A 22600-nucleotide genomic window follows, 5' to 3' on the forward strand; every position below is an offset into this window, starting at 1 on the left:
GAAGGAATAATACTGGTAAAGGTAACTATGTAGCTAATATAAAAACCAGTATTATTGCACTTTTGGTTTGTAGCTCCTTATTTTTCCTATGTGAATTTAAAAATGCATAAAACAATAATTATAAATATGTATCAATGGGCACACAGTGCTGTAATCTGTGACAATAATAATTGTCAAAGGGGAAGGATGCCGATGTATAGGAGCAGAGTATGTTTGTTTACTGTTGAAACTAAGGTGGTATTCAAACTAGGATGTTACAAGTTTAGGATGTAATCCCCAAAGTAACCGGTAAGAGAATAACTAAAAATATACAGAAAAGGAAAGAAGGGACTCAAAACAGTACACTCTAAAAATTCAGCTACATACCAAAAAAGGCAGTAATGGAGAAATTGAGGAACAGAAAAGTAAGACTCTTAAAAAATTCAGTAGCTGAAAGTCAAAGTAAAACCTTCCTTATCAGTAATTACTTTAAATGTAAATGTATTAAGCTCTGGCCTAGTGAGCTTATATGTATATAAGGTTTGATTTGCTTTGGTTTGTTGAGACAGGGCCTTACTCTGTTGCCTAGACTTGAGTGCAATGGCATGATTATGGCTCACTACAGCCTCAGCCTGGCTCAAACAATCCTCCGACCTCAGCCTCTCAAGTAGCTGGGACCATAGGCATGCGCCACCATGCCCAGCTAATTTTTGTATTTTTTTGTAGAGATGGGTTTTTGCCATGTTGGTCAGTCTAGTCTTGAACTCCTGGGCTCAGGCAATCCTCTGGCCTTGGCCTCCTAGAGTGCTGGGACTATAGGCACAAGCCTGGCCTAGGTTTGTTAGTATTTTATTGAGGATTTTTGCATCAATATTCATGAGAGATATTGGCCTGTTGTTTTCTTTTTTGATGTGTCTTTGATTTTGGTATCAGGGTTAATACTGGCCTTATAGAATGAGTTTGGAAAGTCTTTATTTCTCCTTCATGTCTAAAGGATATTTTCACTGGATATATTATTCTAGGTTAAATGCTTTTTCTTCAGCACTTTAAATATGTTATGCCATTCTATCCTGGCCTGTAAGGTTCCATTGAAAAGTTTGCTGCCAGACGTATTTCCAGATATTTGAAGATACTTGAGCGTTGCTGTCTAAGCCATATTTGCATTAGGAATACCCAAAGCCCAGTAATACTGTAGTTCTTGCAGACTCAAAGAGATACCCCCTTGGTGGTCTTAGATAAGATTTGGAAGAATTCTCTGGATTACCAGGCCGACTCTTGTTCTCTTCCCTTAGTTTCTCCTAAACAAATGAAGTCTCTCTCTCTGTGCTGAGCTGCTTGGGGCTGGGGTTGGGGTGACACTAAGCACCCCTGTGGCTACCACCACTGGTATTGTGCTGGGTCAGACTTGAAGCCAGCACAGCACTGGGTCTCACCCAAGGCATGTTACTATAACCACTGCCTGGCTACCATCTGTGTTTGCTCAAGGCCCTGCAGCTCTACCATCAGCATGTGGAAAAGTCAGCCAGGCTTATATCCTTCCCTGCAAGCAGCAAGTTTTCCCAGGCACCAGATGGGCACAGAGATGCTGTCTGGGAGCCAGGGACTGGAGTCAAAAAACCTTAGATATCTACTATTCTGTTGTGGCTAAGCTGACACTGAAACTATGAGACAAAGTCTTTCCCATTCCTCCCTCCCCTTTCCAGAGGCAGAGGAGCCTTTTATTCATGCCCGTCACCACAGGCCCATGGGATGTACTGCCAGGCTACCTACCACCAATGTTCACTTAAGGCCCAAGGGCTCTTCAGTCTGCTTATGGTGAATGCTGCCCAGCCTGGGACTCACCTTTCAGGGCAGTGAGCTGCCCTCTGGCCCAGGGCAGGTCCAGAAATGCCATCTAAGCCAAGGCTGGAATTGGGGACCCAAGAGCCCACTTGGTGCTCTGCTCCACTGTGGCTGAGCTGGTACTATCTTCAAGAAAAAGTCCCCTTTACTTTTCCTTCTACTTTTCTCAAGCAGAAGGAATCTCTCACTATAACCACCACAGTTGGGAATGTGCTGGGCCTCACCTAAAGCCAGCCTGTCTGAGTCTCACCCAAGGCCCACTGTGTACTACCTGGGTATTGCTGCTGGTTATTCGGGGCCCAAGGGCTCTTCAGTCAGCAGGTGATGAATCCTACCAGCACTGGGTCCTTCCCTTCAAGGCAGCAGGTTCCCTTCTGGCCCAGGGCATGTCTAGAAATGTCATCCAGGATCTGGTGCCTTGATTAGGAGCCTCATGACTCTGCCCAGCACCCTGTCCTACTGTGGCTGAACTGGTATCCAAGTTGCAAGACAAAGTCCTCTTTACTCTTCCCTCTCCTCAAGCAGAAGGAAGGAGTCACTTTTATTGCTGTGAGCTGTGTTGCCTGGGATTGGGAAGGGTGGTGCAAGCACTCTCTGTGCTGCCCTGGTTGGTGTCTCACTAGGTCATGTTCCCCCAACTAGGTTGTGCACCCCCGAAGTCCACTGGCTCTTCAGCACAGCATTAGGACTGCCTAGGAGTTGCAATCCTTGTGGCCTAGACTGCCTTTCAGATTTATTTAGGACCCCAGAGCACTGTAGCCAGCGGAGGCGAGACTTGCCAAAACTCAACTTCTAACCACTAGGATGAGTGATTCCCCTTTGCCTAGGGCTGGTCTAAATGCTCCCTCCATGGGCATCAACTGAGTTCAGCCTAATTTTGCTTTCCACTCTGACAGAGCAGCACTGGGTTCCCCCAAGCACACAGACTATCTTTCTGTGCCACATGGCCACTGCCAGGGGAAGGGAGAGGGGTGGCATTGGCAATTCAAGACCATCTTTCCTACCTGGTTTTAACTTCATATCACTGAAAGAGGTACTGATTAGTTCAGCCACTTTGAGAAGCAGCCTGGAGATTTCTCAAAGAACTTCAAATAGAACTACCATTCAACCCAGCAATCCCATAACTGGGTATATGCCGAAAGAAATGTAAATCATTCTACCATAAAGACACGTGCACACGTATGTCATCACAGCCCTATTCACAATAGCAAAGACATGGAACCAACCTAGATGCCCATCAGCGGTGGACTTCATAAAGAAAATGTGGTGCATACACACTATGGAATACTAAAAAAGAACAAAATCATGTCCTTTGCAGCAATACAGATGAAGCTGGAGGCCATCACTCTAAACGAATTAACACATGAACAGAAAACCAAATACTGCATGTTCTCACTTATAAGTGGGAACTAAACATTGAGTACCCATGGACACAAAGAAGGGAACAATAGATACTGGGACCTACTTGACAGTGGGGGTTGGGAGGAAGATGAAGATCCAAAAACGACCTATCTGGTACTATGCTTATTACCTGGGTGATGAAATAATCTATACACCATACCCCCACAACACACAATTTACCCATGTAACAAACCTGCATGTGTACTCCCTGAACCTAAAATAAAAGTTGGAAAGAAAAATTTCAAGAAGTATTAAATACAAAGTAGCATGCCATGAAAAGTCTCCCTGTGCTACGAATGGAATGCCAAGTTTACAGTGTTTTACATTGCCACATAAAAGGGAATCTGAACAAAGCAAATGGAGAACATATGCCAGAGCTGAGCATGGTGGCTCATGCCTATAACCCCAGCATTTTGGGAGGCCGAGGTGGGTAGATCGCCTGAGCTCGGAAGTTCGAGACGAGCCTGGTCAACCTGGTGAAGCCTCATATTTGTATTATCTACAAAAAATGCCCAAAAAAATTTAGCAGGTGTGGTGGCACATGCCTGTGGTCCTAGCTACTTGGGAGGCTGAGGTGAGAGGATTGCTTGAGCCTGGGAGGTGGAGGTTGCAGTGAGCCGAGATCACGCCATTTGCACTCCAGCCTGGGTGACAGAGTGAGACCCCATCTCAAGGAAAAAGAAAAAGAAAAGAACATATTCCAGAAAGGAAGTAATCCAATGAAGTCATGGGAAAAAAAAAATGGCCCCACCAAAAGATGAAAAATATAAAAAAGATTAGAACTAAGTGTGTTTTTGGAATACTCAGGAAAGGAGTAAAAAAGAAAAGTAGAATATTTACAGGGAATAAAAGCAGTACTATTCTGCTGATGGCTCATATTGGCTAGGGAGAGCTAATGGTTAGATTTTCATGAATTATGTGAGTTTTTAAATACAGTCGTTATTAAAAATTAAACTATGTACTTGCAATTGAATGAACTATGTTAAAATTATACTACAACAGATTTTATTGTTTCTGGGAAGATGATCAGGGTACTGTACATTGAAGCTCATTAAATAAAAAAAATTCAATCTGATAAAAAAGCAATTCTTGGCCAGGCACAGTGGCTTACGCCTGTAGTCCTAGCACTTTGGGAGGCTGAGGCGGGTGGATTACAAGGTCAGGAGATCTAGACCATCCTGGACAACACGGTGAAATCCCGTCTCTACTAAAAATACAAAAATTAGCTGAGTATAGTGGCGTGTGCCTGTAGTCCCAGCTACTCAGGAGGCTGAGGCAGGAGAACCACTTAAACCCAGGAGGCAGAGGGTGCAGTGAGTTGAGATCGTGCCACTGCACTCCAGCCTGGGTGACAGAGCAAGACCCCGTCTCAAAAAAAAAAAAAAAAAAAAAAAAAATACCTGCAAGAGTATCTGTGGTATATACAGAGGAGTAGAATTGCTGGAGCATGGGGTATGCCAGTGTTTAGCTTTATGAGATAATGCCAAACTGTTTTGCAGAGTAGTCATAGCTATTTTTTCTTTCATCAGCAGTGGAAGCGCATTCCTCATTGCCTTGCATCCTTGGTAATGGTTGCTATTATCTAACTTTAAAAGTTTTGCCAGTTTAGTGGTGTGAAATGTTATTTCATAATGATTTGAATGTACATTTTCTTGATTACAAATGAGGTTGAACATCTTTGCATGTTAGGGGCTTATGCTTTTGTGAAATTCTAAATTCTTACTCACTTCTGTTTCTTTTTTTTTCTTTTAGAGATGAGGTCTCACTCGGTTGCCCAAGCTGGAGTGCAGTGGTGCAGTCATAGCTCACTGTAACCCCAGACCCTTGGGCTCAGGTGATCCCCCTGCCTCAGTCTCCTGAGTAGCTTAAAAGAAAAATTTGGTAGAGACCGGGTCTCACTGTGTTGCCAGGCAGGTCTGAAACTGCTGAGCTCAAGCAATCCTCCTGCCTTGGCCTCCCAAAGTGCTGAGATTACAGGCATGAACCACCGCACCCAGCCTTGTCTTTTCCTTTTTGATCTATGGAGATTCTTTGCATATTCTAGATGCTAATAATTTGCCAACTAAATGTATTGTGAAGATCTTCTTAGTAAGTAATTGGATGTGGGAGGGGAGGAAGAAGTAGTATAGAATTACTCCTAGGTTTCTAGTTTGGGAAACTGATTGGATGATGGTACAATTAAACTAGGACATAGAATAGAGGGGGAGAAACAGATCTCAGGGAGAGGAGAATTAATTCGGAGTTTAAAGTTCCTATGGGATATTCAAGTGGAGACGTCTTAGAGAAATTTGGCTATTGGGCTGGATGTGGTGGCTTGCACTTGTAATTCCAGCTTCTCTGGAGGCTGAGGTCAGAGGATTACTTGAGCCCAGGAGTTTGAGGCTGCACTGAGCTATGATTGCACCACTGTACTCAGAGGAAGACCCTGTGTCTAAAAAAATAAGAGATTGAAAGAAAAAAAAAAAAGAAATTTGACTATAGGGTTTGGAGATTAGGCCAAGCTCTGTTATGCTACATTAGTTCTGTAAGATCTTATATGATGAGCCTTTCAGAAGATTACAGTTGGAAGGAGAGAGAGTGGTAATTCTCCAACTCATTTGTCTTCTGCCCATCCCACCTTCCTCTCCAGGCCATGGATTCTCCAATCTAAATTTCTTATGAAATAAATATCCCAACCAAGTGACACACAAGACACTTCATCTTAGTTAATAATTACTTTATTAACCTTTTGGTCTTTCAACATTTAGTCTTTCTCAATATTTCCAGGAGAGTACTTCATTTTTATTTTGAAAACCATTCAACACATTTATCTTACATAACATGCAGAGCATATATCTATCTGTATTTTTAAAATTTTCCTGTTACTTGTTGATACATAGTACATAATTACATAAGTTATTCCATGTACACTGAAAACAGTATAGGAAATATATACATCTAAGACTTCTACTTTGTACAGTCTTTCATTAAATAAGAATATTTACACATACATTTTCAGATGTTTCTACCTTCCTGTATCTATTTGGAATTGTATGTAGGTAGCCACTGAAAGAATATGGGCCCCTTGGGAGGATGGCAGTGGAAGTCCATGAAGTAAAGGGCATTCTTTAAAAAGCAGATTGTATTATCATTTTGATTGCCTTTTAGTTATTTGAGATTCTGAGAATTCTGATAAACCCCAAAGCAGAAAGATTCCTTAGTACCCTTGGAAGATGGGAAAGGTGAGGGAAATACCGGAAGCAGGGCTAGGACTTGGCACATCCACTAAGAACATAGCACCGCAGTACAGCTTACATTATAGTGCCAGGGTAGAGTTATTACTGAGTAGCTTAGGATGATGAACATTGACCTTCCTACAGGAGTAGTAGCAGCTGATTTGTGACCATGATTGGTCACCTTTTAATGGAACTGCAAACTAAGAACAATTAGGGCTTGACATATACTCCATGTAGGGAAGTGATGGGAGAGGCAGCCTCTGTGTGGTCCATTCTTGGCAGCACTTTGTTTCCCTCTGGTTTTAGGGAGATCTTTTAGACCTGTAAGAAGAGAAAGGGGACATAAAAGTGTGATATTCAGACTCTGACTTCAGACTGGGTTTTGCTTGGAACATATTCAGTTCATAGATAACCCAAAGATCCTCAGGTAAAGGATGTGATGAGCTTTCCTGCTGCTATGCATTCATTATGGATTACAGGGGCTGCTTTTTTTTTAAAGCCATGAAAGACTTGGGGAAAATGTGTCAGTTTTGCTTAGATAGTTATAGCTGTACTTTAAGGTTGACAGGTAATCAGGGTAACTTCTAATACTTACCACATAAGATGGTGCCTCAGCATTTAAATAAATGGAGGTAGGAGAGGGCATGGTGGTAACATACTTTTAAACCAGTGATTGCAAAGCAAACCACAATGCAAGTATTTCTGACTCCCAAGATTGCCATTTCCTAAGAGCAATTCTGCAAGCAAAAGCAAACCTACCTTTCCTTGCTAACTGCTTTCAGTAAATTCTTGATGGCCTTAGATTCTGGATTCAGACACCTCTTCTCACCCTTCTTTTTCATTGTAGCACTGCAGAAATAAATAGGGATGAAAATATTTAAAACAATGTTGGGTCAATAAAACAGATGGCATACACAGTTCTGAAGTCCGACATTTAAGTTGCACTCTGCATGTTTTTGTTTGCTGTACATTAGTTTTATAATCATCATAAACCCTTACTGATCTTTTGTTATTATCATTACATATTTAATACAGTATATAATTACAACCAGGGAAGTGATAATCAGATGGGATTTCACTCACATGATCTCAACATGTGGACAAAATTGACTTGGAGGAATAATTTCAAGTTTTTCTAAAGACCTTGGATTAACAGGTTGATTACTAATGCTGATGCAGGTACAGCGTACAGTTCTTGAGAGAGGTATTCCTGTAGGAAAAGAGAAAGGAACAGCAGAGAAAGTTAGCACAGTATTCATGTTAGACATTTAATGTAGACTGGTGGTATTTAGCAGAACCTATATCCCCATATTAGCAAACAGTCACTTAATCTGAGGAGGAATGAATCGCATCATAACACAATTGTAAATGATTAAATAGTTGATTATCTGGAAGAAAAGAATTGCAGCTTATTGATTATAAAGTCAAACCCTTAAACACTGTTCCTGTGGTTCATTGAGCTTAGTTAGGTAAGGAAGTATCTATCTCATCTCTCTCCGCATTCCCTCATTTTCTCTCTCTATCCTCCCTCTTCCCCATCTCTTCTGTCCTCCTTCCCTTTTTCCTTCTCTTTCTCTTATTCTATTTGTTTTTCTCACTTCAATTCATGTAAGTTTTATGATCTGAGGGAATCTCTATTTATTTCCCTCTTATTTATAAACATGCAGTGAAACTTTTACAAATACATTATTTCTGTATTTTTAGAATTTATACCTATTCCTTTCTCATTTTACAAATTAAGTATCCTTTGATGTTCCTTACCTTGAATGCCACTTAGAGTCAGAAAGACAAGGCAGCAAATCAGAATGGTAGTTTGATTCATGGTGCTGAGACTGGAGATTCCTCTGCTGCAGACTCAGAATATGTCTAAGCAGTTGAAGAATGTCTCAGAAAACGTGAGGCGAGTGTGCCGTATTTATCTGCAAAGGCATTTTCCCTCCCTAATTCTGATTGGATAGCATTACAGTTGACTTAGCAAAACCTGCTGGCTGTTCCTGGGGAAGTCCCATGTTGCAAAATCGAAGGTATCATGTTTGTTTATTGTAGCCTACAAGTATGGAATTTCCCTCTGCCCCTCTTTTTTTGGTAATAGTGAATTAGGTTTCACTTTCCAAAACATGAACTGTTTCTTGAAAAAAAGAACTTCATTGCATATAGAAAAAAACAAAGGTTGCAATCCATGCTAACTATGCTTTTTCTCAACACTTAAACTTTTATAGTTAATTTCAGAGGCTATTTTTAAAAATATCCCCAGTAATAGAAATTTTTCATCCTTTATAGGTAAACCTAATTTTTTGGTAACAGCAAGTTGTGCCTGATTATTAGAACAGTGATTTACCTTGATAGTGCTCCTTGATCAAATACTATAAAGTAATAGGATTGGCTTGCTCAGACAAGGTCAAAGATATGGAACTGGCAAGTTTTAAATAATTCAATAAATGCTTTGTTCATTCATAACACCATTAGATTAAGTAAACAGCCTCCAACATAACTATTTTGAGGGAAAGCACTGCTCATTTGGGTATCTAATTTCTGGTGTGTTAAAACAAGTTTCATGTCCTACAGCAGTCCCTGAATGAAAACATCATAAGATGGTATCTAGGATGATGGGAGAAAAGGATTCATAGCTATCTTAGGGTTATTGTAAAAAAACAAAGGGTGCTTTTTGAGGAAATGAATTTAAAAGGGGAGGTATGCATAGAGACAGACCTTGGGAAAGCAGCTTGAGACAGGAGGGAAACAGGTTGATTTAAGATGGGGTTCAGCTGCAAGAGACTGTTAAATGCAAAAGAAAAGAAAAAAAGTGTCAGCCATTGAGCTAGTAACAATGATAACTGAAATTGGCACAATTTTAACTGGATGATGAATTGTGGCAAAACTTAATTTCTTAGCATTTAATAGTACTTGGCTGATTATTTATAGTAGCTAGCAGTAGAAACACATGATACTCATATAATGGAACACATGTTGAACCTGAAAGTGGAAATTTAACAGAATCCATGGATATAGTGGTCCTTGGTTGTATTCTTTGCGAGTGATTAATAACAGGGAATCCAAGATGAATTACTGTTTCAAAAGCAGGCACCACCCTGCAATGAGAGATCTGAGGCAAGTGATATTTAGAACCTAGGAAAATATATGGGAGTTCTTTTCATAGTCAGCTGGGCTGCAACAATGCAGGGATTGGTCAGGGAATGGAAAAGCTTCCATCCTAGGATGAGGCTACTGTACCTGGCAGATACTGTCTCAGAACCTGGTATCAGGGGCCAAGAATAAAGCCTATATCTGCAAACTGGGCACACACAAGACATGGATCCTCAAATGCAGGAACTTCATCATTGGAACAGAGAGTGAGTTGCTTGGGGCAAATGGAGTTTGCTAGAGAGCTGACTCCCATGTTAATCTGTTCTAGGGACTGGAATAGAGCTAAGCTTTCAAGCGAATAAGTCAGCGGAATTAGCTGTGGGAAACTGGAAAGACAAAAGAGAGGGAGGTGAGGTAGAGACTGACAGAACCCGAAAGACTTTCACCTAGCAAAGAGGTGTTCCTTCTGATGAGAGAAAGGCTTATGAGAAATAGTGACATGGAAGGATGCTTCCATGTCTATTTATGCAGAACAAACATTTGCCTGTGAATAGAATGCCAACAAATTTCAGAGAAATGTCTGACATCATGAATGGAAGAGGCCTGGAAAAGTTCAAGATTAACCAATCAAAACAAGAGATGGTGATGGTTTTATTTTAGTTAGTATCTGAGTTGTCAGCTAAGATGTCTCTATATAGAAGACAATGTAAAAAGGAGATACTTGATAAATGGACTAAAAATCTGTTATTGGGGATAAAATATTTGATTTTTACTAAACATTGTATTACATTAACTGTGTGCCAGACATTGTTTGAACTGCTTTATGAATATTGACCATATTGACTCATTTTATCCATATAATTTCTATCCTGACCCAGCCACTCTTCTATTTTTTTCACCATAGATTATTTTTACCTGTTCTAGAACTTCATATAAATAGAACCACTTAAGTATATACTCTTTTGTGCAAGACATCTTTTGCTCAGTATGTTTCTTAGATTCATCAATGTAGTTGCATGAATTAGTAATTTGTTTCTCTTTATTGATGAATAGTAATCCATTGCACAAACATATCAGTTTGTTTCTTGTTGATGGACACCTTGACTGTGTTCAGATTTCAGTTATTATATATAAATCTGCCACGAAGATTTTTGTGTAATTTTTTTTCTGGGCATATGCTTTCATTTTGTGGGGTACATATGTAGCAGTGGAACATGATCGCTTACTTTTTTTATTTTAAAAACCTAAGTGATCATGTCACTCTGCTGCTTAAGACCTCAAACAACTTCCACTTAGAATAAAATCTAAATTTCTAATTAAGCTGCTTTACTAAGTCCTCTATGATCTGGGTGCTACCTGTTTGTCCAACCTCATATCATTCCTTCTCAACCACTACAATCCGGTCAGTGGCCCATACACTGGCAGTTTTCTCCATCTGGAATGCTTTTCCTCCTGTTTGTCACATAGAGTGTTCCTTCTGGACATTTAGATTTTAGCTGGCTTGTACCTTCTCTTGTCACACAATCTGAAGCAGACGTGACTTTAATTCTCTACATGGCATTTCATACTATTTGATATTCAGTTCATTCTGTTTTTTTAGTGTAATGTCTTTTTCTCCACACTAAAATGTATGCCCCAGGAGAACAGGGAACTGAAATGCATATGAGAGGCATTTGGTAAATATTGGGTAGAAGGGTAGATGAATGAATCTTTACAGACTTTAAGTAACAGCATACAAGGATTGTATTTCAAGAAGTATTTCCGTTGGTTCATCAGATTTCTGAATTTGAACATGAGTATTATTGTTTTCCTTAGCTTTAAGAACCAAGTTTAATTTAAGAAGACTATAATTTCCCCAGAAGTTAGTTTAGATTTAGTTAGGTAAAATCAATACAGATATTCTCAGCTAGCTATAGGACAGACTCTTCATTCCAAGAACTCTGGTAAATATAGAGTGGTGCCCCTAAAAGCTTCTTAATTATTCACTGCTTTTTATCTGTAATTAAGGATTGAATGAATGAATGCAGGAATGCAAATCTCCTCAGTGCATATTATGTATATGGCCATGGACAGTGTTAGAAGAAGGAGAAGTAGACTTGTTCTCATTATTTTCTGTGCACTTTGTGTAGGGAACTAAAGCTAATCTCAGGGAATACTAGAAGGGATAAGATCCAATATTTACCCTTGACGGGTTTACATTCTAATTGGGAAGACCAAAAACTATGAAACAATAAATATCAATAAGAGAAACTTTATGGGCCAGGCATGGTGGCTCACGCCTGTAATCCCAGCACTTCGGGAGGCCGAGGCGGATCACCTGAGGTCAGGAGTTCAACAACAGCCTGGCCAACATGGTGAAACCCTGTCTCTACTAAAAATACAAAAAATTAGCCGGGCGTGGTGGTGGGTGCCTGTAATCCCAGCTACGTGGGAGGCTGAGGCAGGAGAATCGCTTGAACCCTGGAGGCAGAGGTTGTAGTGAGCCGAGATCACACCATTGCACTCTAGCCTGGGCAACAAGAGTGAAACTCCATTTCAAAAAAAAAAAAAGAAAAAAAACCTTTATGATCAGTACCAAATGAGTGGTATAGAAAATAAATAACGTGGAGGTTCATAGGAGACTATACGTACTCATTAAGGTCAGAAGTTTTCAGAAGATCCCTCAGAAAAAAAGACCTCAGATGAGCCATAAAGTGTGAATCTTACTTAAATAAGTGGCCAGGAGAGGAAAGCTTGTGCAATTACAGATAAATGTCATTAAAAAATGGCAAAGGGGGAAGCCAACTAACCAGTTAGGAAGATTGGTGGTCTCATAGGAGTGATAATGCCTTGTTAGGATTCTGTAAAATCTGGTCCTTAGTTTTTCCAGTCCAGAAATTCTCATTTTTCCTAGTCATCCACGGTAAGCATATTCTCAGAGAGTTAACTCTGCTAACAAAATCTAAAAGAGACTAAGATGAAAATTAAAAGACTGTGTATCCATTTACAATGAGAACTTTTTCAGTGAGTAGGATGATTGGTTTTGGTATCCAAGTCACCCCTTTCCCAGGATCAGATTACCTATGAAATTGAATTAGTATCAGAACAGTGCATGGTGAGCAGAGTCAAACAAAGGACCCTTCTCGTTTTAAATGAGGGGTCTGCTCAGGGTAGAAACCTGACAAATGTGATCAGCGTGGAAAAATCATTTAGAAAAAAAATCAAACTTTTAGAGACAGTAGCAAGACCACTATTACTTATTTTCACCCAAAACCAAGACTGCATGTGTCATTTAAATAAAAATATAAATGATAACTCTTTTTATATATTTCTCTCAATTTTTGCAAGGTTTATGGTATATTAACTTTCCTAGAATTCACTGATCTGAGTATAGTTTTGAAAGAAAATGAAAGTCAAGGAAGTATCCCGCTTTAGTTTCTGTTTCAGTTGCTATTGATTTATCTTTAAGCCTCTGATTATGGCATCAGGCCAAAAAAGACAACCATAAAAAAAGGAACAGTCTGCCCTGACAGACTAATGAGCATAGACCAAGGAAAAAATGCTTTCCCGGAAACTGTTGTGCTTAGAAGAAATTTTCTAAAAAGTGAGCAGGAGGACATCAGTGATTTCTGTGGGACTGGGAATCCCCTCAGCTGGTGCAGAATGTGCCTTGGAAAGTATGGGAGAGGAGGGCAAAGCTTCCCCTTCATAGTTTTCACTCTGAGCTCTCAAAAGATTCCCTGAGCTCACGGTGTTTGGTAATACTGGTTATATACTTTTCGATTACCCATGCGTCTCATCTTTCATAGCCAGCCTAAGCAGAGGGCAAAATGAGTGCTGGCAAAGTGGGTGGTAGACCCTAACAATCATCATGGCGTTGGAGGAGGGAGGGGCTCAGAATAGCTTCTGTTTGGATACATTTTAGGCTATTCAGTGTTTCTGAACTCATGCACTTGAGAGGACTTTTACAAATATGGCAGATTTCATCATTTGGAGGGAGAGACAAAATTGGAGGACATTATAATAAGGGAAATGTGTTTGGGGGAAGTGTGGTGCATTTCTTTCTCCTTCCCATAAATAAGATATTTCAACAAAATAAATTAGAATTTTGTGATATTTTGTTCTGTTTTTAATCAAAATCTTTAGAAAATGTGTGGTTTTAATTTTAATTGATTCATCATTGGTTGTCTTTTCAGAAGAGGAATCTCGAGATACAATGTAGTTCACTAGTGCATGTTATTCCATATTTTAGATTATTGTGTTTGGAATTGGTGGGTTCTTGGTCTCACTGACTAAGAATGAAGCCGTGGACCCTTGCGGTGAGTGTTACAGTTCTTAAAAATGGTGTGTCTGGAGTCTTTTCCTTTAGATGTTCAGATGTGTCCACAGTTTCTTTCTTCTGGTGAGTTCATGGTCTAGCTGACTTCAGTAGTGAAGCTTCAGACCTTCATGGTGAATGTTACAGCTCTTAAAGGTGGCGCGTCTGGAGTTGTTCATTCTTCCTGGTGGGTTCATGGTCTTGCTGGCTTCAGGAGTGAAGCTTCAGACTTTCACGGTGAGTGTTACAGCTCATAAAGGTGGCACAGACCCCCAAGAGGGAGCAGCAGCAAGCTTTACTGTAAAGAGTGAAAGAACAAACCTTTCACAGCAGGGAAGGGGATCCCAGAGGGTTGCTGCTGGCTGGCTGGGGCAGCCTGCTTTTATTCCCTTACCTGGCCCCACACACATCCTGCTGATTGGTCAGTTTTACAGAGAGCTAATTGGTCCGTTTTACAGAGAGCTGATTGGACCGTTTTGACAGGGTGCTGATTGATGCGTTTACAATCCCTCAACTAGACACAGAGTGCTGATTGGTGCATTTACAATCCTCTAGCTAGACATAAAAGTTCTCCAAGTCCCTACTAGATTAGCTAGACACAGAGCACTGATTGGTGCATTTACAAACCTTGAGGTAGACACAGGGTGCTGATTGGTGTATTTACAATCCCTTAGCTAGGCATAAAGGTTCTCCAAGTCCCCACTAGACTCAGGAGCCCAGCTGGCTTCACCTAGTGGATCCCACACTGGGGCTGCAGGTGGAGCTGCCTGCTAGTCCTGCACCACATGCCTGCACCCCTCAGCCCTGGGGTGGTCAACGGGACCAGGTGCCATGGCGCAGGGGCAGCGCTCCTCAGGGAGGCTTGGGCTACACAGGAGCCCACGGTGTTGGGTGGGGGAGGCTCAGGCTTGGTGAGCTGCAGGTCCCAAACCCTGCCCCCATGGGGAGGCAGCTGAGGCCCAGCGAAAATTTGAGCGCAGTGCCAGCGGACCGGCACTGCTGGGGAACCCGGGGCACATCTGCAACTGCTAGCCGGGGTGCTAAGCCCCTCACTGCCTGGGGCCGTCGCAGCCCGCCAGTGCTCCAAGTGCAGGGCCTGCCGAGCCCATGACCACCTGGAACTGGTGCTGGCCCGAGAGCACCCTGCACAGCCCCGGTTCCCGCCCACGCCTCTCCCTCCACACCTCCCTGCAAGCAGAGGGAGCTGGCTCCCGCCTTGGCTAGCCCAGAGAGGGGCTCCCACAGTGCCTGCGGTGGGCTGAAGGGCTCCTCAAGCATCTCCAGAGTGGACGCTGAGGCCGAGGAGGCGCCGAGAGCCAGGGCTGCTAGCATGTTGTCACCTCTCATTATCATTTAGTTTTCTTCAACCTCTTACTGACAGTTTGTCTTTGTGAACAATTTGAAGATGAATGCTAAGTCAGGATTTATTGTATAGAGTCTATAACTCACACTAGGGCATTTCCAATTTAGAAGCAGTTTATTGTGCAGCACCGAGGAACTATGAATACATCTGTACTTATGCTGCCAGGAGTTTTAGGACATATTCTTCTTAGGTACTTAAGTGAAACTATGGTTTCAGTGTTATGTGTTAATCTCAGACTTGCTCAATTTCATTACCAGTGTCTGATAAATAAAATTTCCAGACAAGGCAAGAAGAAGCAACTAATATTGCCTCATTCACCCCTTCTCCAAAAAAAAAACCCAGTTTTTTTGTGTATGTACTACTTATAATCCACAGAATGTGCTGACCCTATCATAAAGATTTATAATTGTTGGCTATGAAAATCTTTTCAGAAACAGATACAAAGAGGTATATTAATTCCATGTGAGCATATTAGGTCCCGTACTCAGTAGCCAAAAATAATTAAGTATAATCTTTCCTTTTCTAATAGTATTATCCAAAACTACTCCATTTGTTTGAAAGCTCTTCTTGGCTAATTAGAGGAAACAGTCCTGAAATTTTAAGTCACTGTGGGTGTTTGGCTTCTTAAGTTCCATGTATTTAAAATTGAATCTGCAGTTTTTTCTGCTAAACTACATCTTCCCCCTCATATCCCTATTTCTGTTAGTGACAGAACTATTCTTTCAGACATCAAAAGTTCAGTCTTTTTCCCTTGTTTCTTCTCTTGCTTTAAAATTAGATTCAAATCCTTAACATGTTCTTTGTTTCTTTTTCTCAGCTTCAACTTTCTTTTTTTGATATGGAGTCTCACTCTATGTAGCCCAGGCTGGAGTGCAATCATGCAATCTCGGCTTACTGCAACCTCCGCCTCCCATGTTCAAGCGATTCTCCTGCTTCAGCCTCCTGAGTAGCTGGGATTACAGGCATGCACCACCACACCCAGCTGATTTTTTTGTATCGTTAGTAGAGACGGGGTTTCACCATGTTTGCCAGTCTGGTCTCGAACTCCTGACCTCGTGATCCACCCGCCTCGGCTTCCCAAAGTGCTGGGATTACAGGCCTAAGCCACCGTGCCCGGCCTCAGCTTCAACTTTCACGTCCAATCTATCACTGTCTTGATTCTTTCTGTAGAGTGTGCTTGTCATTATATTTCTACTCTTACCAATATCACCTTAGTTTAGCCCTTCTTCTTTTTATGATAGTAAAATACAAATAACATAAAATTTCCCATTTTAACCATTTAAAAGAGTATGATTCAGTGGAATTCAGTACTTTCACAGTGCTGTGAAGCCATCACCATAATTTAGTTCCTGAACATTTTCATCACCCAGAAACCCCATACTCATTAAGTAGTTACTTCTCATTAACACCTCCTCCAAGCCCCAGTCAACTAATTTGCTTTCTGTTTTTATGGTTTTTGCCTACTCTAGATATTTCCTATAAAATGGAATCATACAATATGTGGTCCTTTGTGTCTGGCTTTTTTTACTTAGCATATTTTCAAGGTTCATCCATGTTGTAGCATGTATCACTACTTCATTCCTTTTTATGGCTGAATATCTATTGTGTGTGTATACCACATTTTATCCATTCACTTGTTAATGGATATTTGGGTTGTTTCTGCTTTCTGGCTGTTGTGAGTAATGCTGCTACGAACATTTGTGTACCAGTTTTTGTTTAAAGAGCTGTTTCAGTTCTTTTGAGTATATACCTAGGAATGGAATTGATGGATTATATAGTAATATATAATTATTATTGCAGAGCCAGCCCCATACTTTTCACACCAGTATTTTCCAAAATGTGGGACACTACCATGTACATTGATAATAACATTTAGTATCAGTGAATTATTGTTTTCTTAACTTCAATCCCTCTGATTAATTAAATCAGGGGGAATATTATTTTTTTCATTGTATTTTGTTTTATTGTTACATTTTATTTCCATGGCATGTGTTACCATTTCACATGTATAGTAGTGAAAGTTTACTTTTGATGTTAATATATGTAAAATAAAGTGGTATATAGAGTTTCTAAAAATATAATGAAGATCAAACAGAGAAATGTTAAAAAAAATTGTAAAGATGATACGAGAATGCCTTGAAGTTTTGGAAATACAGACCTGAGCTATTGCAGCAAATCCCAACTGATTTTCCTTCTCCAGTCTTTCTCACTTTCAACAACCATTCATGCAATTCCTAGAATATTTTCCAATGACTTTGATAGGGTCACTCTGTTCTTCACAGACATTTGTTGAATCCCCATTTTGTACAGAGTAAAATTCAAGGTTGTTTATCTATATTTTCATGTCTTTCATCCCTCCAACCAAATGAATCTAATTATGATTCCTAAAAATCACTTTATACTTCCTACTACTGTACATTCCCTTATGTCATTCCTCTGCTGTAAATTCCTTTTCCCTTAGTTCATATTGCCATTCAATAGGGTCTGATATGTACCAAAAACTGTACTGTTGGCCTGGACTACAATGGCTTTCTTTTACACTTATGAGACAGCAGATAATAGGCACAGAAATAATTCATTAATTACAATGGCAGTAAGTAGTATGATAGAAAAATAGAGAGTGTTATGGAAATAAATAAATAGGACATCTGATCTAATTGAAACTGAAGGGGTGGTTTCAAAGGCTTCTTGGAGAAAATGTCATTTAAGCTGAGACCTAAGTAATTAGTAGGCGTTAGCTTAATGAAGAAATGGACAGAGAGAATAGTATGTGCAAAGGTACCAAGGTGGGGAGGATCTTGGCTCAAATATGTTAATTATGCATATTTCATATATTTATTTTGCTATGAAGAACTTTAGGTATATGTTTTCTTCTCAATAATAATGTACATTATAATGTATATAAATATATAATATTTAATATACTTCTTACAAATACCAATTTATCATGCAGCCTTAACTCTGTGAATTTTTTTTTGAGGCAGGCTTTTGCCCAGGCTGGAGTGCAGTGGTGTGATCACTGCTGACTGCAGCCTCAACCTCCCGGACTCAAGTGATCCGTGCACCTCAGCTTCCCAAGTAGCTGAGACTACAGGCATGTGCCACCATACCCAGCTAATTTTCATATTATTTATGGAGATGAATTTTTGCCATATTGCCCAAGCTGGTCTTGAACTCCTGGGGTTAAGCCATTCACCTATGTCGGTCTCCCAAAGTGCTCAGATTATAGGTGTGGGCCACCATGCTCAGCCAACTATGTGAATTTTTATTTTTAAAGAGACTTAAAAAAAAATCAGTGTAGTAGTCAAAGATTAAAGATTAAAGTCAAGCCTTTTTTTTTTTTTTTTTTTTTTTTGAGGTGGAGTTTCGCTCTTGTTGCCCAAGCTGGAGTGCAATGGCATGATCTTGGCTCACTGCAACCTCTGCCTCCCAGGTTCAAGCGATTCTCCTGCCTCAGCCTCCCTAGTAGCTGGGATTACAGGCGCGTGCCTCTACACTCGGCTAATTTTTTGTATTTTTAGTAGAAACGGGATTTCACCATGTTAGCCAGCCTGATCTTGAACTCCTGACCTCAGATGATCTGCCCGCCTTGGCCTCCCAAAGTGCTGGGATTACAGGCATGAGCCACCCCACCCAGCCAGATTCAGGTCTTAAAACTATCCAGGGAATTTATATGGAAGTCCCATCTCTATATAGAAATTTATATAGATTTATATAACAATTTATTATAAATCTGTTTTGTATCTATGACCTGTATAATAATACAATATATATACCTGATTATAATCCTAAAATAAATATTTTTATTTTTCAAATGTACGGGTGCCTATATAGAGAGTACTGCTGTCAGTCAAGGCTTTTGGTTACATGCAGAGAAACCAACTCTGGCTATCTTAAGGAGAGAAATAATTTAGTTGGAGATTGAAGAATCCACAGGACAATGGAGAATAAGTCTTGGAAAATGGACAAAGACCTAAGGGAGCTAGGTGATAGGAAGGACTAGCCAGAGTCATGCTACAGAAACACACATTGGGAAGCCACTACTGTAAGACTTTCATTGTTGTTGCTGCTGCTGCCAGGCTTTAAATAATTTTCTTACTCGTAGTATCTTTGTGATGCCAGTTGGAGTTCAAAGTCTAGGGTAGAAACAGCATGGCTGAGTCCTTGTTGTGGCTATAGGAGAGGATCTCCTCTCTTTGGATTCTCTCTTTTGGCCTCCCTCCAACACTCACATAAGGGATTTTCTCCAAGTACGAAGGGGGTTTGGACTATCAAGACCTCCCCCTACTGACAAAACAAACAACTGTCTTTCCCACCTACCCATTAAAATATATTTCTAAACAGTTCTGCATGATGATGGATAGGCATATGTTTCTGAAATATAAGGCAAAATTTTTAAAGGCATCTCAAATGTCCTGGAAAGTATGTAGTTGTTCTTTTTTTTTTTTTTTTTTTTTAAAAAGAAAAGAAAGGTTGTGGTAGTTTATTAGAGAAAAAAATGACTTTGATTCTTTAAACTAGTCTTGAGTATACCCAAATTTTATAGTATATAGGCATCAAAAAAGAAATTTATTAGATTACGTATTTTTCTAAGAGACAGAATTACGAAAAGTCAAGGTGATTGCCAGATATACATTGGCTTATTTTTCAACATTTTTCTTTGGTAGACAAAAACGTTTTATATTTCAAATGTGTCCAAGATATTGCTATCATTTATACAAATGGATAAAAACACAAAGTACAGTAAACACACATATCCTAATTGCTTCAAAACATCTCAATGAAAAACAGTTGAAAAACATCAAATTAAGACCAGTGCTACTAATTTGGTTATGAAATATGTGCACTTTTGCCAGTATCCCATAGCGTATAATTTTTTCATAGTACATTTTATGAATTACATTTCATGAATTGGTTATAAAACAAACCAAATGATGCATAAGAATGTTTCCCTATATACTGATGTGCTACATGATATTTGGAGAAAGAAATGTGTATTTGCATGAAAAAACATTTGAGGAGTGTTTTACTACACATAGATGCTTTTGACTCATAAGGGCTTGACTCCAGTAATAATGTCAATGTCTCCACTGTAACCACAGATAGTAACATAGCATAAAGATCAATACAGAGAGATGACTTCTAGAGACAGAAATGTTCTCATAGTCACAACAGAATAGTTATAAACATCAAATCTAGAAGGTTCTCTAGCCTAGAAATGCATGAATGTATAATACAACAAGTAACAATGTGAAAGCACTTTGTAAACTCCAGTGGTAAGGAGCCTTTCTTAAGGTAGCTTTTCCTAGAAATCCATTTAATTGTTGGACTACTTTGGACAGCGGAATTTTGATTGTCATTCATTCAGGAAGACTGTGTTTCTATTTTTGGTCCTTTCACCCACCTTTCATCCTTCACATAACTGTACAAAAGTTGAAAGTCACAAACCTATAGAAAAGTCTCAGTTTCCTACTGCAGAATTCTTGTCATTTCAGTAGTCACAGTTAAACTTGTTCTAAGTTTTTCAAATCCTCTTTTCCAGGACTTCATATGTTTTGATATTTTTAAAAATTCTTTCTTTCAACTTTCTGGAATAAGAAAACAAGAGTTTTATTTACTTGGACTGTTCTTATTTCCCCCAGGACATCTAAAAACATATAGTAAGAAAGGGAAACTGTTACAACCAAGGACCCCTTAACAGAATATTTCACACAGGATCATAGCAGAATCTTTCTATAGTTGTCCATATTATTTTCTTTTTCAAAAGATCTGTCTTGGATAAAACAGATTATAACATGGGAGTAATCTGGTAACTTACTTTGATTATAAGTCTTGCTTGCTTCGATTTGGGATTTAGGCATCGTTGTCCTTTATTTTCTTTCAGGGTAATACTGTTAAAAGAACATACAAAAGAGTCTTAAAGTTTAGATGCAAATACATAAACAAAAAAGCCTGCACCATTGTCATCTTCAGCAAGTTCATTACTTACATCACTTCTATTTTGTCACAGTTGTTACTTGGGTAAATTATGGAGGCTTTCTCAATATCTGCCACTTTCACTGCTTTTACTCCAGGGCCTATGCAAAGACAGCGTCCTCTTTTGAACATAGGGAAACCTAGAATAGATGACAGCATTAGTTAGTAATGCATCTGATTGCAACAGATGGCTGTGGTTTATAACTGGTGGCGAACGTGAGCAGAATTTTCATTAAGGGTGAAGATAGTAATTTGTCAAATAGCACTTAACACAACTATTACTGGGAAAAGAGTTAAGTAAGATGTTGATTAATTCTCTTTAAATTTGTAAGCGAATCACTAAAAAACAGGAAGCATGAAGGAAGTTTATTGGAGGTGAAGCTTGTTTTGCCCCCTTGATTTTATCCTCAAGTATTTTCCCAGAAAGCTTGTTAACATGATCGCTATATAAAATCTTCTTAATAGACACTTAAAACTGTTGCTAAAGGCTCTTGCCAGATATTCTAGCCAAATCAAAAATTCCATGAAGTCCATAATTTCTAGTTTCAATAATCATCTCTAGTACCTTAAACACATCCATCATTTTTGTGCTAAAGCTGTATAACTTCTAATCTGTGAGATTAAATATAACTTTATCATGTCTTTTAGGATAAAAGTGGAAGAAAAGACATTTGAAACATTAGAAAAGGAACTTATAGGTTGAGAAATAAAAAGTCCTGCTTACCTTGAACAACCGTAGCACACAATATCATAGCTAAGGCTATAGCCATGCCCTTCACACTCATGTTTGATTTTTTCTGCTGCTGCGGTTGCTGCCACTGCTGCTGCTGCTGCTGCTGCTGCTGCTACTACTACTACTTCAGCTTTGCTACTCTTCTTGGAAGGAGTAGAAATGCTGAACATGAAAGGAAATTGACAATTGGTATATATAGAGCATTTTATACACCCGCAATCCTTTTATGGCACAGGAATTTCCCTCTTTGAGTCATGCACCTTTCTTGCTTCCAAGAGTTTCTGTTTTGTTCTCTTCTAAATGCTACTGTCCCTTCCTATTTGTAGTAGTGTTGAAAGTGATAAGAATGTGAAAGCACTGTGTAAACCCAGATGGTAACCAGCCTTTTTAAGGTAGCTTTTCCTAGAAATCTGTTTAATTGTGGTGGGCAGCGGAATTCTGATTGTCATTCATTCGGGAAGACTGTGTTTCTGTTTTTGGTCCTTTCACCCACCCTTCATCCTTCACATAACTATACAAAAGAATATTCTGAGAAGCTTTTTCTTTGTCATCTAACTTTTTCTTTCCAGTTCGAACTCTTTTTTTTTTTTTTTTTTTTGAAACGGAGTCTCGCTCTGTCGCCCAGGCTGGAGTGCAGTGGCCGGATCTCAGTTCACTGCAAGCTCCGCCTCCCGGGTTCACGCCATTCTCCTGCCTCAGCCTCCCGAGTA

General features: G+C 39.6%; 3 protein-coding genes across 6 annotated transcripts in view; 1 reads left to right on the forward strand and 2 right to left on the reverse strand.

Annotated features, from left to right (window-relative positions):
- Positions 1–22600, forward strand: part of ART3 (ADP-ribosyltransferase 3) — a 98254-nt gene that overhangs the window by 3904 nt on the left and 71750 nt on the right. The window lies entirely within an intron of this gene.
- On the reverse strand, positions 5922–8364 carry CXCL10 (chemokine (C-X-C motif) ligand 10). Its single transcript, XM_011966199.1, has 4 exons — positions 8199–8364; positions 7521–7647; positions 7197–7286; positions 5922–6758 (listed from the first exon to the last, which is right to left on the reverse strand). The coding sequence occupies exons 1-4, from the start codon at positions 8257–8259 to the stop codon at positions 6740–6742; spliced, it is 297 nt and encodes a 98-aa protein (XP_011821589.1). The 5' UTR covers positions 8260–8364; the 3' UTR covers positions 5922–6739.
- CXCL11 (chemokine (C-X-C motif) ligand 11) overlaps positions 19645–22600 on the reverse strand; it is a 7994-nt gene continuing 5038 nt past the window's right edge. The window contains exons 1-5 of one of the 4 annotated variants that reach the window (XM_011966198.1): positions 21986–22185; positions 21882–21954; positions 21171–21297; positions 20996–21072; positions 19651–20769 (exon numbers count right to left, since the gene is read on the reverse strand). In XM_011966198.1, coding sequence (XP_011821588.1) covers positions 20762–20769; positions 20996–21072; positions 21171–21297; positions 21882–21954; positions 21986–22060 — 360 coding nt within the window. In that variant the 5' untranslated portion in view covers positions 22061–22185 and the 3' untranslated portion in view covers positions 19651–20761. Of the gene's footprint in view, positions 20770–20995; positions 21073–21170; positions 21298–21881; positions 22186–22600 lie in introns of those variants that run through there. The other 3 variants (XM_011966197.1, XM_011966195.1, XM_011966196.1) reach the window with 3 other exon arrangements.

Source organism: Mandrillus leucophaeus, unplaced genomic scaffold (assembly GCF_000951045.1).
Source record: "Mandrillus leucophaeus isolate KB7577 unplaced genomic scaffold, Mleu.le_1.0 Scaffold75, whole genome shotgun sequence".
Classification (NCBI taxonomy): Eukaryota; Metazoa; Chordata; class Mammalia; order Primates; family Cercopithecidae; genus Mandrillus; species Mandrillus leucophaeus.